The 15,400-nt window shown below is 45.3% G+C and overlaps 1 protein-coding gene across 5 annotated transcripts in view; it reads right to left on the bottom strand.

The window, feature by feature from the left end:
* Nucleotides 1-15,400, bottom strand: part of kcnc3a (potassium voltage-gated channel, Shaw-related subfamily, member 3a) — a 62,884-nt gene that overhangs the window by 17,058 nt on the left and 30,426 nt on the right. For 4 of the 5 annotated variants that reach the window (XR_004776799.1, XR_004776800.1, XR_004776798.1 and 1 more), the window contains exons 3-4: nucleotides 11,823-12,780; nucleotides 8,817-9,023 (exon numbers count right to left, since the gene is read on the bottom strand). Coding sequence is in view for 2 of the 5 variants with exons in the window: in XM_026997974.2 (XP_026853775.2) it covers nucleotides 8,817-9,023; nucleotides 11,823-12,780 (1,165 nt within the window). In the remaining 3 variants the exon portion in view is untranslated. The remainder of the gene's footprint in view (nucleotides 1-8,816; nucleotides 9,024-11,822; nucleotides 12,781-15,400) is intronic. The other variant, XM_026997975.2, reaches the window with a different exon arrangement.

Below are 15,400 nucleotides of genomic sequence, written 5' to 3'. Positions count from 1 at the left end.
ATGTGTTTTTCTGTGTGTTGTGGTTCTGAGCACTGCTGGGACACACCGGTTGCTGCACCACCAACTGACATTCACACTCCTACAATGATGCATCTCCTGTAAGAGTAACATGGCAAGACATGCTGGGTAATGGCGGGCAGATCTGGGTCAGCATGTTCCTTAGACCTGATCAGGTAAATGTGTGGTATACATGGTATCATACGGCTGAGAGGTATGTGTGTGTAGTCAAGTTTCTGGTTGCTTATTTTTTCCTGTTAGCAAAATCAATCAATCAATCAATCAATCACTCAATCAATCAATCAATCAATCAATCAATCTATCTATCTATCTATCTATCTATCTATCTATCTATCTATCTATCTATCTATCTATCTATCTATCTATCTATCTATCTATCAATTCATTCTTCTTTTTTAAACTTTATGTTCAGTTTAGCTTTAACGGAATGACTGTCTCAAGAGCAGTGTTGCTAAAGCACAATAAAATAATGTTCTCAGTGGAACTAATAGCAAGTATAAAGTTCTATTAAATCATTGTAGTAGGCAGACAAATCTTCAGGTAGGATTCAATGGGTTACATGCTGTCCTTCAGGGCATGGCATGTTGCCACATATTTTGTAGCAATATTTCTCTCTCTCTCTCTCTCTCTCTCTCTCTCTCTCTCTCCTTCCTTCCCACTCTGTCTCTCTGTCTCTCTCTGTCTTCCTCTTTCTCTGTGTCACTTTTCCCCTCTCTCTCTCTCTCTCTCTCTCTCTCTCTCTCTCTCTTTCTCAAGAATGGGCAGGATACATGCAGTATGTGTGTAAGGGGTGAGGAGGCATGTCTGACCCAACTGCTTTATTACCATGTTACAAGCCCCATACAGAAAGCACTGCATGGCATTGGCTGTCAGACTAACCAGAATGCCTCTGTGAGTACAGCAGACAGATGCAACAGGCCAGCTGTGTTGACAAAAAAGAACAGAAAGTGTGGGGTTGTGGTGGACAGGGAGGAGGAGAACACCCTCAAAACCAGAAGCCCTAAAATGTTCACATAACTGAAGCTGAAGAAATCACATCTGATTTGGGTCTGACAAACTGATCTAAAACTAATCTTTACAAGTAAGCATCACACAGATGCATACACACCCACACACAAACATAAACACACAAATAAGCCTTCATACAAAGATGCTACACACAACCTGCCATACAACATTTAGATGTTGTGAGAGGTTCAGTAATGGAGGAAATGAGGGATTTAACCTCAAGCCATTATTTGCAATGAAGTAAAACACATTTTTCACTGAACAGTTATGCATTTCCATTGATGGTCATAATAAAACATTTTCACCTGTGCTTCTCAAATGTGCCTCTGGACAGTTTTGCACTTGTAAAACAAGAAAATATTAAAGCCTAAGCTTCTTAAAACCTCTGGCATCAAGTTGTCCCTGGATGTCCAGGGAAGTACAGAACACATCTCTTAATAGAGAGAGCAAAGCACCACAGCTGCTCTATCATGCAGGTAAGCTTCTGATAGTTTGAGCTGGGTTGGCCAGGCCGTGGACGGTGTAGGTACGTACCTTGGGTCAGACCTTAGTAACACTATGGGGGCTGTAGAAGCGGCCTGGTTGCGAGGGAGGGGGTTTCATGGAAGATGGCAGAGTGAAGGATAAATATTAGACCTGGTACAACTCTGACAGAAGAGGGCACGGCCAAATATCTTGACATGGCAATATGTCTAATAATTCTCTGGTCAGAATTATTATAAAATCATTAATTTCTAGATATTTGTATTCATTTTAAGCAATTTTGTCAAGTGAAATTATCTTAGCCCATTGACAGATAATTTTGCTTTTTTCAAGAAATAAAAGCTTAAAGAAAGAAATTATCTGCCAAGACATTAAAGACACTTAAAATGAGTAAGAACGTGTAGAAATAGGTTGGAGAATCTTTCAGTACATTCTGAAATAATTTCATAATGAGAAATATTAGATGTATTGCTTACATTCAAAGTTATTTTTGTAGTGTGGCATTGGGGCACAGTGCAATGTGGTGTTGATAAAGTCCGTATGGTTTGTGGTAATAGAGCTATGTGCCTTGTTCTAGAATTTTCTAGAATATAGTTAAGTGAAATCAATTTGGCTCCAAAAATGGAAAAGTCTACATTATCCAATAGCCTACCTTTCTATAGTCAAGATTATAATCATATTTTTCTCTTTTTTATGTATCAAAAAAGTATTACAATACATTTAAAGATTTAGAGGACTTGATTATATTCTCTGTAGTAGCTAGTTGTCTGTTTCCTTAACATGAAATAAAAACAAAAAAGCAGTAGAATCCAGGTTAATATTTGCAATATCCAGCTTTGAATATTTGCTCTACATCAATAGTCAGACACAAACAGTGGTGTGTTATGATACACACACACACACACACACACACACAAACCAGGACAAAACAATGCAAATTACACTGAAACCAACAAACAGGCATGAGAGGGAGTGGAGGGCCACAGTGAACTGCAGAGACCTTAAAAGGCAAATGAATTGTGAATACAAGGTTATCATGTACAGCACAGACAAAGTTATGAAAGACACTGACACTGGAAAAAGACAGCAAAGAAGACACAAATCATGTATGATGACTGGGTTCACAAGCACTGACACACACACACACACACACACACACACACACACACACACACACACACACACACACACACACCTATTGCTTAAGAGATTTCATACACACAGTATATTTCCAGAAAAGTGTATAACTTGCCCAACTCAATTCAAGGCTTTAAAATCAATTTGAGCTTAAACATCTTCTTTGAGGCTGATGGAGACCCACTGACCCTTAGCAGTAAATATGAAATCCCACCAATCAGCAGTCAGTACGGGTTCAAAAAAGGTGGGTCATTGCTAAACTGTGAATGGGGACTTTCTGGCCCTCTGCCCGGCTTTCACACGTTTCCTGCAGTGCTGATTAAAACTAATTGAGTCCCTGCTGAGAGAACAGCAGAGAGCAGCAGTTACAGCCCTTGAGAGCAGTTCTATCTCCCTGCTCTTCTGGATTGAGCCCTGATCCCTGCTCCCCCCTCCTCCCAGACGCCTTCTCCTCCTCTAGCACAGCAGGAGCCATAGCAAGATGAGAGCACTGAGCTCCTGAATGCACCACTGGCGTGTAAGGATTTGACCAGTAAAGCCTCACTGACCCCACAGTCAGCCTTTGCCCTCCAGCTGCAGCCAAGTGGAGGAATTCATTAGTGGGTTGACCACAAAATGGCCGCAGAAATGATATTATTACATGCTATTATATATTGTAGAGGATGATTTACCTAAAGGGCTAATCAAGATGAGCAACTTTATTGGTGTAATTTAACAAATCAAGTGTATGTTTGCAATGCTGTAGGGTCACATTTGGGGCCATTCATTTGGTTTGCTCATCATCATTTTTAGATGACATAACATACGTGATTTCCGAGCTTGTAGTGGTATGGTAGTTGTGATTTTATTGATGACCACTGTCCCAGCTAGACCTGCAGATAAGATGGAATATTGATCTCCTACTTATCTACATGAAATCCAACAGCAGTAAATACCTCAGCTAGTTTTGGGATAATTTTAAAAAAGCTAGAAAAATACTTGAATGATTGAAAAGGATATTGTGGAACATAACGATGAATAGGTCTGACTCATTACTACAATGAGGAGAAAAGGCACTGTCAGGCTTTGGTTACAGCTGTGATTCAGAAGCTCATTTAACCAGTGGTGGGGGGAAAAATCAATATCTTTGTCAGAGCAGGGGAGGGAGAGACAGAGGGAGAGAAAGAGAGAAAGAGAGGGAGGGAGAGAGAGAGAGGGAGATAGAGAGAAAGAGAGGGAGGGGGAGAGAGAGAAAGAGAGGGAGGGGGAGAGAGAGAAAGAGAGGGAGAGGGAGAGAGAGAGGGAGATAGAGAGAAAGAGAGGGAGGGGGAGAGAGAAAGAGAGGGAGGGGAGAGAGAGAGGGAGATAGAGAGAAAGAGAGGGAGGGGGAGAGAGAAAGAGAGGGAGGGGGAGAGAGAGAGGGAGATAGAGAGAAAGAGAGGGAGGGGGAGAGAGAGAGGGAGATAGAGAGAAAGAGAGGGAGGGGGAGAGAGAGAGGGAGATAGAGAGAAAGAGAGGGAGGGGGAGAGAGAGAGGGAGATAGAGAGAAAGAGAGGGAGGGGGAGAGAGAGAGAGGTATGACTGTGGTCCTGCGTTCCTGCATTTGTCCATTGCTGGGAGACAAAAGGCAAAAGGAAAGTGACTACAGTGCAGTCTGAGGGTAGTCTGAGGCAGCCAGGGTGCAGAGCCCAGCATCAGGAGCAGAGGTGGAAAGCTGATGCACCAGACAGCACACTCAGCTGACCCCACACAGATGGCCTACTCAGTTGACCCTTTAGCAGACAGCACACTCAGTTGACCCCACACAGATGGCCTACTCAGTTGACCCTTTAGCAGACAGCACACTCAGTTGACCCCACACAGATGGCCTACTCAGTTGACCCTTTAGCAGACAGCACACTCAGTTGACCCCACACAGATGGTCTACTCAGTTGACCCTTTAGCAGACAGCACACACAGTTGACCCCACACAGATGGCCTACTCAGTTGACCCTTTAGCAGACAGCACACTCAGTCACCACCTCAGCCTGCTCTATCAGCCACACATAGGGCAGAGAAACAGCAGTGGGTCTCCATCAAAGCTCGCACTGTGCTGAGGTCCAAGAAAAACAATCAACAACAATCAACATCTCCGAAAGGCTCCCCATAGCATAAACTATGGGTGAGAAGGAAATAAAACTAAAGTAAATTAAGAAAAACACAACTGCAACACATTATAATCTTAATACTTTGGGAGCATAATGGAATGTCAACATGTTATGATCAGTGATATCATATTGACAGATCATGTTGTTTAAGAGATGGAGAGCCTTGGGGCTCGGGCACCCTGTCACTGCTTCATTATGGGTCTTCCATACCACCCCGCTCAGCCCCACAATGCTCTCCTCCACTGTTGCCTTGGTAACAGAAGATCAGAAGGAGATGGAAAAAGGGGAAGTATTGGGAGAGAGGCGGATAGTGGGAAAGCCATGAGCTAGAAGAGGGTGAAGAGGGAGGAGCAAAACATCAACAAAACAAGAACACAAACAGGGTAGGTAGAGGAATACAGTGTGATGACACACACACACAACATGAACACACAAATGAACAGACACATGAGAAATATAGGTCAGTTACGTTTTGAATAAAAGGAAAGAAGGTGCAAAACGTAACCTTTGACTTTTGCCCCTTTGCACTTTAGAATTTGTCAACAAAGGTCAAAGTGTAATGACAGGCCAATAAACTACTGAGCAGAGAGAGAGAGAGAGAGAGTGAGAGAGAGAGAGAGAAAGAGAGAGAGAGAGAGAATAAAGAGAGAGAAAGTGAAGGAGAGGTACAAAAGGAAAAGACCTGTATTAAAAGCAAAAGGCTGTTAAGGGTCCATTCTCTCGTGCCTCGCCATATCGCCCTTAATGTACAGAGAATGCTTGCAGGGTCTGTATGTTACAGCCTAATCACAGCACAGCACACACTGTCACTATGAAAACAACCCAGGTGTGTCACAGGAGTAACTTACCTACACATCTATCCGATATGTGTGAACCTGTCGTTTTGTTTGATTATCTGAATCAATGTGTTCACTGTTTGGTTCATGCACCTTAAGTATGAATTTTTTTGGATGTCTAACTGAAGTCTGATTGATTGAACCACACCTCAAGTCAAGTATGCTGGGAACTCTTCCTGAAAAATGTTTTGCCACATTAGAAGACAGTCACTAAGTGTCCTTGCCATCCATATGTGTGTGTGTGTGTGTGTGTGTTTATAAGTGCATGAGTGGGGCAGGAGGTGTGTCCTGACTCCCCCAGACTCCAGGCCTGTGGCTTACATCCTCACACATCAAACGGCAGCATTTCAGCACGGCACATCCTCTACAACTGTGATGAGCACTGATCAAGTAGAGCCTTCCTCTCACACCCTGACCCCACCTGGTGGGCCTTGCTGAAACACTGCTCATCAAAGCCCAGGGTGGAGGGCAGTTCCAGGAAAGAAGAAAAAACAGTCTTTGTTCACACACAGACAAAACACAGGCTGCCCTCAGTGGCCCAGGACCCTGACTCCTGCACAGCACACACGCCCCCTGGTGGTGGAAAGGCGAAATTTGGGACCTCAGTTTAAAAGCTTTTACACAACCGCAAAACAAAGAGGAAGAACACAGAAATAAAGGCATGTGGAGGAGTCAGAAAGGACGTGTGGGTCTCCCCGAGGGTGCCAGCTCACTGTGATAGGGCAGGAAGAGGAAGAGGAGGAGGAGCAGGAGGAGGAGGAGGAGCAGGAGGAGGCTACAGCAGCATCAGACAGAGCACAGTGTACACACACACGAGACAGATGTGGACAGGACAGTGACAGATAGTGTAATAGGGTAGCAACAAGAGCTGACGTACAAACGCATGACACGACACAACCTGAGAGGGAAAGAAAAACAACAAGAGTGCGTCAGACAAGCGCACGCCAACAACACACACACACACACACACACACACGCACACACACACACTCACACACACTCACACACACACACACACACGCACACACACACTCACACACACACACACACACACACACACACACAAACAAACATGCTCTTTCAGCCAGGTGAGTGAACTGGGCATGGCCGGTGTAAGTGTTTACGATGTACCATTGGTCAGTGGGTCGATTAGTGGTGATTTAGAATTACTGTTCTGGGCAGCATGTTCAAGGAATGTGGCTGAGGGGAAAGAGAAAGAAAACGAGAGAGAGAGAGAGAGAGAGAGAGAGTGAATGGGTGAGAGCAAAATGAGTAAGGCACATTAAGAGGTAAGAGTAGGAAGAAGGAGAGAGTAGAGAGGGAAGAGGTATGGAGTGAAACAGGTATGATTTTCCTGAGAGAGTATGAGGCCAAAATGTGATTCATAACATATTAGAAATAATTGTGCAGCCTCTCCAAACACTGGCAAAGTTCATATGAGTCAAACACTCCCAGGAAACACTCATTCATCAATGTGAATAAATCTGTATGTGTACTTGTATGTGTGTGTGTGTGTGTGTGTGTGTGTGTGTGTGTGTGTGTGTGTGTTGGTGGGGGGTTGTGCTGATACAAATATTGGGCAGCTCTAGAAATATGTGAATTTGAATATAAATCAAAATAGGTCAGTGTAAATGTAATAACACACATACACACATTATCACTCACACTCAAAAGATCAGAACCGGAAATGTCATACAGCAACTCTTTTATAATAACATGCATTTTTTAATACAAGCACACATAAATGAATATGTTTGCTTTTTGTGTGAACTCATGTGGTGTACTTTAAAAATAAAAAATACCCTCTGGTCAATGTTTGTGATTGCCTAAAATGCTCTATATGCATGAATGTGTGCTGAGTTTAAAATACACAAATTGCTTGAATGCACAGCAAGTGTGCAGGAGCCTCCTAATTTAGTACATATTTTAATGTCTTACATATTGATTTAATTTGTTTTATTTTATTTGTTACCTCTGTGTCCCTATGGTTTGATCCAGGAGGAGGCGGAGTTTGCATTGAGGTCCTCCTTTAGCAGAGGCCCCGCCAGCTTGAACCAATCCTCTCCTCGGGGGGAGGCAGGGCTGGCAGCTGCAGGTTCTGGTGTTTTGTTGTTGTTGTTGTTGTTGTTGTTGTTGTGGTGGTGGGGAGATTTAGGAGCAAGGGTACGCATAGGGTACATAGGGTCATGGAGATCAGCGGTAACGGAGTGGAGCAGTGGAGGGAAGTGGAGGAATCAGAAGAGGATGGAGAGATTGAAGGAAAGGGAGACAGCAAAGTGATGTGGAGTGAGAGAGGTGGAAAGCAGGAGGAAGAGGAGGAAGAGGAAGATGGGGTGAACAGGGTGAAGGGAGGAGAGTAAGGCAGCCGTGCAGATAGAAAAAGACAAACAAAGAAAAAAGGAAATTGGAAAGACAGATACCAGTGGAAAAGAGAAAGAATAATATGTCAATGAATAGGAACAAGAAAGCCAAAGCAAGATAGATAGATAGATAGATAGATAGATAGATAGATAGATAGATAGATAGATAGATAGATAGATAGATAGATAGATAGATAGATGGATAGCACAAAAGGAGGGTGCAAATGCAGTGATAATGTTCATTTGCTCCAAGGTTTTTGTGTCTCTGTGTGTCTGTGCATTTGGGAAATGTAGGATTTTATTTGAGCAAACAAGTAATATTACTTTTAAATCAGGGAAGTGCTATTTTCTCAAATATGCAAAGTGCTATTTTCTCATACCAGAATCACAGAGACTCTGCTGACAAACTTAATCTGATTAATTCTTAATTAATAACTTTGCTGCAAAGCTCAACATTTCCTAAAAATAGAAAATTTCTTGGCCACTGAAAAAAACACACTTGTGTTTGAAATGAGAACAGATGCATAGAAATGCATGCATACACTTCACTGAAAGTATGGGAAGATCTCAACTAATGAGCAACTGTCCATCAAAATAATTGATGTGGTCAAGGTAGACAGATAGAGACAGTGGGCTGAGGGTTGGGGCTAGACCTTGTGTTGAACAGTACTTGTGCTGCTATATGTGTCATAATGCCACACATATATTTGTGTGCGTTTGTGTGTGTGTGTGTGTGTGTATGTGGAAACTAAGCCTCTTTGGATGGACACCTTACCTTTCCTGATATTGCTCTCTGTAATGTATTCTGGACATGTGGGTGTGTTGAGATGCATGTGTGTTTTGCATACCTTTCCTGACATTGCTCTCTGTGGGGCGGAATTCCCCAGTACTGAGCAGGAAGCAGGCGTGGTCATGGGGGTAACGCTCTCGGCCTATCCCCGAGCCGAGGCCGCCGGTAGCTGGGCTCCTGTCATCTGGGCCCAGCACCTGGTCTATTGTGGGACAGTCCTCATTTGCCAGGGCTGCATTGGCTGCATCTCCATTCTGCTTCGAGTCTGCCACATGCACATGCGCACACACAGAACACACAGAGGCAAAGACAGACAGAAGAAAGGAATAAAAAAGTTAAAGACAATGAGACACATGAAAGGTTTATGAAGAAGGAGGCAAGGGAACAGAGTGACAGATGAAGAGAAATTATGTGGGGAGGGAGAGATGATGCAGCAAGGAATGGCAATATCAGAGAAAGAGAAAGACATATTTAGAGAGACCCCAACGTGGGGAATGAGAAAGAGAACAACAGGAAGTGAGAAGAGAATGTAAAGGTCAAAGCACAATAATGGATTACACGCTCACACCCACACCCATGCCCACGCCCACACCCACACCCATGCCTACACCAACAGCCACGCCTACACCCCACGCCGACGCTCATGCCCACGCCCACGCCCACGCCCACGCCCACGCCCACACCCATGCCTACACAACCACACCCACACCCATACCCACACCCATACCCACACCCACACCCACACCCACACCTAAACCCACACCTACGCCCATACCCACACCCACCACCACGCCCACACCCACACCCACACCCACGCCCACACCCACACAATTCATCTCATATAGTTTATAGTCCACCACACACGGAGGAAAGCTGGGAGGGAACATGTGCTTATTTCTTCCATCACAGATATCCAGTTTGATTGCATATGAGTTTCATAAAGAACACAGGGAGTTTCAGAAAGAACACAGGGACAAATCCTGCTAGAAACACAGAGAGACTCAAAGCAAAGAAACAGGGACGAGAGCAAGAATAATGGGACAGATTACGTAACTTAAAGTCTTTATCTGCAAAGAGAGGAGATCATACTAAAGGCCCTACACACATATACACACACACACACGCACACACACACACACACACACACACACACACGCACGCACACACACACACACACACACACACACACACACACACACACACCCGCACACACATGCCCACGCGCACGCACGCACACACACACACACACACACACACACACACACACACACGCACGCACACACACATGCACACGCACACGCACACACATGCATGCACACACAGACACACAGAGATACCAGACTGCAGGCAGGTGATGATGAATCTTGATAATAGATTCAGTGCTAAGACATATTAGGAGGGAAGGCCTTGTCACACTACACCCAGAGAACACTTAGAACTAGTGTGAAAGCTTCACCAAGTTTACTTCCCATAGAAATACTTGACTAGTAATCATAAGGTTGCCAGTTCAAGCCCCACCACCACCAGTTTACCACTGTTGGGTCCCTGAGCAAGGTCCTTAACCCTCAATTGCTTAAGTTCAGTCATAATTGTAAGTCACTTTGTAAAAAGCATCAGCTAAATTCCATAAATGTAAATGTGTAATAGGAACGAAAGCAGCATTGTGTAGGCTGGAAAATAGTCTCTTCATCTCAGTGCTGTGACAGGTCATGTGACCAGCAAGCTGAAAATAAAAACAGCCACACAGCCAGGAGAGCCTGAGTGTCCGTGTTAGAACTCCTGTTTCCCAGACCCATGAGGCCTCTGCCCATCAGAGATGTGAAGAGTAAGCTTTGTATTATTTTATAATTATTATCTGATTGAAAAAAAGATTTGACCCTTAGAAAAATTATAGACTATGTGAAAGCTTTTTGCTTTTGTTGTTAACTTTACTTAGTGCCACTAAAAACACACTTCTTAATGCCCCAGAAAATGTTTCCTTAGCAAGCCTGATCCTTAGCAAGAGATGTGTTCACCAAACTCCCAACATACTGTCACAGCACAGCCTGTCCGACAGTGTTAGTCCTCTGCAACAACTGTGGGCCTGAACGTTTCAACCCTGGTGTAAGTGAAGCCATTTCGGTGGACCTTCAACCTTTGTGATGAAAAGGAGAGCCTGCTCAAGAGGGCAGGAGATGTCTGTACAGATGCCAGCAATGCCGCTGCAGGTGCTAGCCCTGCTTCTGCCTGGTAACCAGGGCAATCGAGATAGCCAAACTATTGCATATTGCTCCTGTCTTATGCATGTCCACGGAGACTGACACGTCAAATCAAGCCCTAAGAAATAGTGCAGCATGATCAAAGACACAAACATCACTTAAAACTGTCTCGAGGTGGTAGTGCAAGAAAGGGTTCTATTCAAATTACAGGTAGTAATGTAGTGAGAACTGTAAGTGGTAAGGAGTGCCCTTACTTTCTGCTCCAGGTGGAGATGCACTGTATATCCAAGATAAAATGCACTAATATAAAGTTTCCAGTACTATTCTCCCTGATGTAAACCTATATATGGTGTGTGTGTGTTCGTCAATACTGACACAGGATTCTCTCCTGTATATGAATTTACCAACTAAACATGACAGAGACCTATAAACACATACACACAAACAGACACATGCACACACAGACTCCTCGACCATGTTTCACTGATGGGTGATGAGCACCAGTTGTGGTGAACATGGACCCTATCTGTACTGTAAGCCTAGTTTAGTTAATGACACTTTTCACTGTCAGACATTCAGACATTCAGGGCTGACATCCACTAGCCTGTTTAGGAGTGTCCTTAAAACACACACACACACACACACACACACACACACAATAAAAAAAAAAATACTCTGGGTAAATCTAGTGTATGAAGGAACACACATGCACACATACATGCTGTGTATCACACGCACACACACACACAGACACACGCACACACACGCACACACAAACGCATGCACACGCACGCACGCGCGCACGCATACACACACGCATGCACACACGCATGCACACACGCACACACACGCACACACACACACACCTGCACGGTTGATCTCTATGATCTCCTCCTGTGCTAAGGGGCAATCTCCGCCCAGCACGTTACCCATGATCCTGTGTGGCGATGCAGTGGCCATGGCGAGGGCATCGGGCTTGCAGTAGTTGGGCGATCCAGGCTGCGGTGCACGTGGAATGTGCTTGTTCTTCTTTTTAGGCAGCTTCTGCTTGGCCATGGCCAGTGAGTAGTACAAACCAAAGTTGTTAACAATGACGGGCACAGGCATGGCAATGGTGAGCACACCCGCCAGGGCACACAGCGCACCCACCAGCATCCCTGACCATGTCTCCGGGTACATGTCGCCATAACCCAGCGTTGTCATGGTGACCACAGCCCACCAGAAGCCAATGGGGATGTTCTTGAAGGTGGTGTGGGCGCTGGCCGTGGGGTCGGCAGGGTCTGCACCGATGCGCTCAGCGTAGTAGATCATGGTGGCGAAGATGAGCACGCCCAGGGCGAGGAAGATAATGAGGAGGAGGAACTCGTTTGTGCTGGCACGCAGCGTGTGGCCCAGCACACGCAGGCCCACGAAGTGGCGCGTCAGCTTGAAGATCCTCAGGATCCGGACGAAGCGCACCACACGCAAGAAGCCCAACACATCCTTTGCCGCTTTGGAGGAGAGGCCGCTCAGTCCCATCTCCAGGTAGAAGGGCAGGATGGCCACGAAGTCAATGATGTTCAGCGAGCTTTTGAAGAACTCGGCCTTGTCCGGGCAGAAGATGACACGCGTGAACACCTCGATGGTGAACCACATGACACACACGCCCTCTACGTACGTTAGCCATCTGTCCGTCACCACCTCGAAGGTCACCTCCTCCCGTGTCACGTTGCCCACCGTCACGTTCTCTGTCCTGTTGTGGATGGTGTTGAAGAGCTCATGTGTCTCCATGCAGAACGTCGAGATGGAGATGAGGATGAAGAAGAGGGAACCGAATGCCACATACTGGACAGAGCAAAAGACAGCAGGAAAGGAGGGTCAGGGAAGGGGAGAGTGAGAGAGAGAGAGACAGACAGTCAGAGAGAGAGAGAGAGAGAGAGAGAGAGAGAGAGACAGACAGTCAGAGAGAGAGAGAGAGAGAGAGAGAGAGAGAGAGAGAGAGAGAGAGAGAGAGAGAGAGAGAGTCAGAGAGAGAGAGAGAGAGAGAGAGAGAGAGAGAGAGAGAGACAGTCAGAGAGAGAGAGAGAGAGAGAGTGAGAGATAGAGAGTGAGAGATAGAGAGACAGACAGTCAGAGAGAGAGAGAGAGAGAGAGAGAGAGAGAGAGAGAGAGAGAGTGAGAGAGAGAGAGACAGACAGTCAGAGAGAGAGAGAGAGAGAGAGAGAGAGAGAGAGAGAGAGAGAGAGAGAGAGACAGACAGACAGTCAGAGAGAGAGAGAGAGAGAGAGAGAGAGAGTGAGAGAGAGAGAGACAGACAGTCAGAGAGAGAGAGAGAGAGAGAGAGAGAGAGAGAGAGAGAGAGACAGTCAGAGAGAGAGAGAGAGAGAGAGAGACAGACAGTCAGAGAGAGAGAGAGAGAGAGAGAGAGAGAGAGAGAGAGAGAGAGAGAGAGAGAGAGAGAGAGAGAGAGAGAGAGATATAGAGAGACAGACAGTCAGAGAGAGAGAGAGAGAGAGAGAGAGAGAGAGAGAGAGAGAGAGAGAGAGAGAAGGAAAAAGAAAGGGGCAGAGATAACAGAAGAGATAAGTAAACAGAGAGCAGTGAAAGCAAAACTCAGTCACTGTATCTGGTCCTCCGCCACAGGCAAAGGCCTAGTACTGGACAAAATTATGCTGTCAACATCAGTGGTTTTAGCATTAGACTTCTGTGAAACAAGTCCAATACCAGGCCAGTCATCTTTGTTTGCTGAGATAAAGCCATTAAGCTAATGATGGTTTTCACACCAAAGCAGACACGGAAAATAATAAAATCTTTGGGCCTTACTGGGCTAGCTTTATATTTTTCTCTTTATTGCATTTTTTTTTTTTTTTACCAGGATTACCCAGTGCTTATTAATATAATAAAGATACCTTAGTGAATATATATCCCAGATTATAAACATGTTATACTGTTAGAGGAAAGAACTTTCACACAAACAGAAAGTCCTGCTTTTACGTGTTTTAAGCCATTGCAGAGGCAATTTGAAACCTGAACTTAGCATCATTCTGCAGACAGGGGGCGCCAGATACCACAATCGTTTCAAGTGTCCGCATGTGTGCTTGTGCGTTAATGTGGTGTGAAGACCTTGAATGCAGCGTCAGAGCGAGGAAAAAGACCAGCGAGACACTGAGGCTAAGATGGAAATAAGATGGAAATGGAAAAAAAAATAGCTAGGAAGCTAAGCATGGCAAAAGAAACACACACCTGGCCATGCCTACAACAGAGAGGGGGGGGGGGGGGGGCACTGATATAGAGAGAGGACGTGAGTGTGTTACAGCACTGAGTTATAGCAGGTTGCGACAAGCGCAGACTCCATCCTGTATAGATGATATTGTGTCGGCACTCCTGCAGATAGGTGTGCATTGATCAGCCAGTTTGACCACGTTCCTTTATTTAGAATGTCCCCCCTGTTACCTGCAATCAATACAATTTGTTCACCTCAGCATGTGTCCCAATGCTGCACCATACAACATGCACATGCAGACCAGGGTGGTGGATGGGCTGTCTTTACTGCAGGCCACTTTAATCTGCAATCTTCACTGAAGATGTTTGCAGAATTACTGTGCTATCTCTTAATAATCATCACAAGCATTAATAATCTTTCCGAGTATTTCCAACACACGATCCATTTCACATGTGCCACAGAGGCAGGCGTGTACACACACACACACACACACACACACACACACACACACACACACACACACACACAGAGAAAGAGAGAGAGAGAGAGAGAGAGAGAGAGAGAGAGAGAGAGAGAGAGAGAGAGAGAGAGAGAGAGAGAGAGAGAGAGAGAGAGAGAGAGAGAGAGAGAGAGTTACTTAAATACTTAAACATTTGATAGAAGCACCTAAAAAGTCACATCTTTAAGGACGTTTCTCAAATAGCAGCAGTCAGGTCAATCCTCCCATGATGGATGAACAGCAGTCAAATGAAGGACTGAGACATCCTGGGAGAATAAACCAATTCCCCAACCCGATTAGCATGAACTAATTTGACGAGCCCATCTCATCTCGTCATGGCCTCAAAATTCTGATGAAGCGCCCGTTTGTGTGTCGATCTGACACGCCATCACCGCCAACGTCGTTTTCACACCACACGGACAGCCTGCTCCAGATACGCGTGAGCTCAAGAAATCGCCCACTCTCGGTCTGCGGGAGTCTTGGGTGTTTGACGTGTTATGAGCGCACATCTTCGTGTGCACCCAGTTACTGCAGTAGACTAGGTCTAGCATGCTCCGTGTGCTCAGACCTCTGACTGTAGATGGGGTCTCGGTTTTGTCACATTTTTGACAGCATGATGACTCCTTACATGCGCTGAGAAACCTGAGAATACGATTGAGTTTAAGCATTTAAAGGATGAGCGGGTCCCAACACGCTGACAGGTTTCTGAAACAAGCTCTGTGCTCCAGCTCTCTAATGCCCCT

Source organism: Electrophorus electricus, chromosome 1 (genome assembly GCF_013358815.1).
Source record: "Electrophorus electricus isolate fEleEle1 chromosome 1, fEleEle1.pri, whole genome shotgun sequence".
Lineage (NCBI taxonomy): Eukaryota > Metazoa > Chordata > Actinopteri > Gymnotiformes > Gymnotidae > Electrophorus > Electrophorus electricus.
This window is presented reverse-complemented; position numbering and strand designations above follow the sequence as displayed.